The sequence below is a fragment of the Charadrius vociferus genome, unplaced genomic scaffold (genome assembly GCF_000708025.1).
Source record: "Charadrius vociferus isolate BGI_N301 unplaced genomic scaffold, ASM70802v2 scaffold151, whole genome shotgun sequence".
Taxonomy (NCBI): domain Eukaryota; kingdom Metazoa; phylum Chordata; class Aves; order Charadriiformes; family Charadriidae; genus Charadrius; species Charadrius vociferus.
This window is the reverse complement of record NW_009646933.1, coordinates 782,042-784,759: the sequence shown is the minus strand read 5'-3', so window position 1 is coordinate 784,759 and position 2,718 is coordinate 782,042. Positions and strand designations below refer to the sequence as shown.

The 2,718-nt window shown below is 47.0% G+C and overlaps 1 protein-coding gene across 1 annotated transcript in view; it reads right to left on the bottom strand.

The window, feature by feature from the left end:
* Positions 1-2,718, bottom strand: part of SLC14A2 (solute carrier family 14 (urea transporter), member 2) — a 41,106-nt gene that overhangs the window by 7,027 nt on the left and 31,361 nt on the right. Inside the window, exon 10 of the mRNA XM_009894751.1 lies at positions 137-299. Coding sequence (XP_009893053.1) covers positions 137-299 — 163 coding nt within the window. The remainder of the gene's footprint in view (positions 1-136; positions 300-2,718) is intronic.

Sequence of the window (2,718 nt, the reverse complement as noted above, 5' to 3'; positions counted from 1 at the left end):
AAAATGGAAATAAATCAGGGCAGAAATATTTTCTGTAATACTTAACTTGAATCACATTACTGAGAAGTTAGTTGTTACTTCATTAGGGGTTTCCAAAGAGGAATTACATAAATTAGTCATGATGAGGTAGCTTTACCTTTTAGCCAGGCTCCAAATTCCTTCATGTCTCCGGTGATGTACCCAACAGCTCTGCAGACTCTCTTCCCAGCTTTGCTCAGCGGATTCTGCTTCATTGGCTTTCTTTCCCCCTTGGTTTCTATCTTCACATCAACGCTGTTTTCCATGTTGATGTTCTGAGCCTTTGGTAAAATTCAATGGAAAAAAGACAGTTCTTCATTACAATGCCTCTTACTGATCCCTGTTCATTGCCTCTACCACATATTGTTGCTCACCACATGTTATTTTGGAGTCAGAAAGATGAAGATCCTTACTCTGAACATCTGATTCCCATCTCTCCATGAACACATTCTTTCTTCAGGTGTTCTTGGGACCCTGTACTGTCCTTCCAGACTTTCATGCAGTCATAGATTTGAACACCACAAGGAACCACCAATACTTGTGTTATAGTATTTTACGAGATTTTAACACCCTTTCTCAGCTGTACCATGTTTTCTAGAAATCAAGCAGCTTTGGATTTAAATGGTGACTTCAAGAGCAGCAAGATGGCATGAAGGGTTTCACAGAAGTTAAAGCTACCTCAAGATTGAAATTGATAGAAGTTGAACACAGAAGTTGGCAGAAGTTGAACCACAATCTAAGAAGCTGCTTCAGTGACTATGTTCCCCCTGCTGCTTAACCCATATTTCCAATTTGAATTTGTCCATCAGCCATCAATAATAGGTATGTCTAAGTTAGGTTTATGGTCTCTATATAGTCACCTACTGGGATCAGCTCAATTTCTCTCATGAGCATGGTCTTAGATTGAGGGTTGTTTATCATGCCTTACTCCATTACTCATATGTATACAAACATACATACACATTTTTTTTTTTTTCTGTTTATAGAATCACAGAATTGCTGAGGTTGGAAAGGACCTTTAAGATCATCAAGTCCAACCATTAACCTACCCTGACAAAACCACTTCTAAACCATGTCCCCAAGTACCACATCTACCCTTTTTTTAAACACCTCCAGGGATGGCGAATCCACCCCCTCCCTGGGCAGCCTATTCCAATGTTTTATAACCCTTTCAGTGAAAAAATGTTTCCTAATATCCAGTCTAAACCTCCCCTGACATAACTTGAACCCATTTCCTCTTGTCCTATCACTTGTCACCAGGGAAAAGAGGTCAGCCCCCACCTCTCTACTACCTCCTTTCCGGCAGTTGTAGAGAGTGATAAGGTCTCCCCCTCCTCTTCTCCAGGCTGAACAACCCCAGTTCCCTCAGCTGCTCCTCAGAAGACTTGTCCTCCAGACCCCTCACCGGCTTCATTGCCCTTCTCTGGACATGCTCCAACACCTCAATGTCTTTCTTGTAGTGAGGGGCACAAAACTGAACACAGTACTCGAGGTGGGGCCTCACCAGTGCCAAGTACAGGGGGACAATCACTGCCCCAGTCCTGCTGGCCACACTATTCCTGATACAGGCCAGGATGCCGTTGGCCGCCTTGCCCACCTGGGCACACTGCTGGTGCATATCCATCTGTCTGTCCACCAACACCCCCAGGTCCTTTTCTGCTGAGCAGCTTTCGAGCCACTCTGCCCCAAGCCTGTAGCATTGCATGGGATTGTTGTGATACCAAGTGCAGGACCCGGCACTTGACCTTGTTGAACCTCATACGATTGGCCTCAGCCCATTGATCCAACCTGTCCAGATCCCTCTGCAGTGCCATCCTACCCTCCAGCAGATCAACATGCCCACCTAGCTTAGTGTCATCTGTGAACTTACTGAGGGTGCATTCGATCCCCTCATCCAGATCACTGACAAAGGTATTAAAGAGAACTGTCTGCAGCACTGAGCCCTGGGATGCTTGTGACCGGACACCAACTGGATTTAACTCCATTTGCCACCACTCTCTGGACACAGCCATCCAGCCAGTTTTTTACCCAGCGAAGAGTACACCTGTCCAGGCCATGAGCAGCCAGTTTCTCCAGAAGAATGGTGTGGGAAACGGTGTCAAAAGCTTTGCTAAAATCCAGGTAGATAACATCCACAGCTTTTCCTTTATCCACTAAGCAGGTCACTTTGTCATAGAAGGAAATCAGGTTGGTCAGGCACGACCTGCCTTTCACAAACCCATTCCGACTGGGCCTGATCACCCTGTTCTCCTGCATGTGCCGTGTAATGGCACTGAGGATGATCTGTTCCATGACCTTCCAAGGTACTGAGGTCAGACTGACCGGCCCGTAGTTCCCTGGATCCTCCTTCTGGCCCTTCTTGTGGATGGGTGTCACATTTGCCAACCTCCAGTCAGCTGGGACCCCCCTGGTTAGCCAGGAGTGCTCATAAATGATGCAAAGTGGCCTGGTGAGCACTTCCGCCAGCTCCCTCAGTACCTTCAGGTGGATCCCATCCGGTCCCATAGATTTGTGTACCTCCAGGTGCTGAAGCAGGTCCCTCACCATTTCCCCTTGGATTACAGGGGCTTCGTTCTGCTCCCCATCCCTGTCTTCTAGCTCAGGGGTCTGGGAATGCAGGGAACAACTGGTCCTACTGCTGAAGACTGAGGCAAAGACGGCATTAAGTACCTCAGCCTTTTCCTCATCCTTGGTCACTAT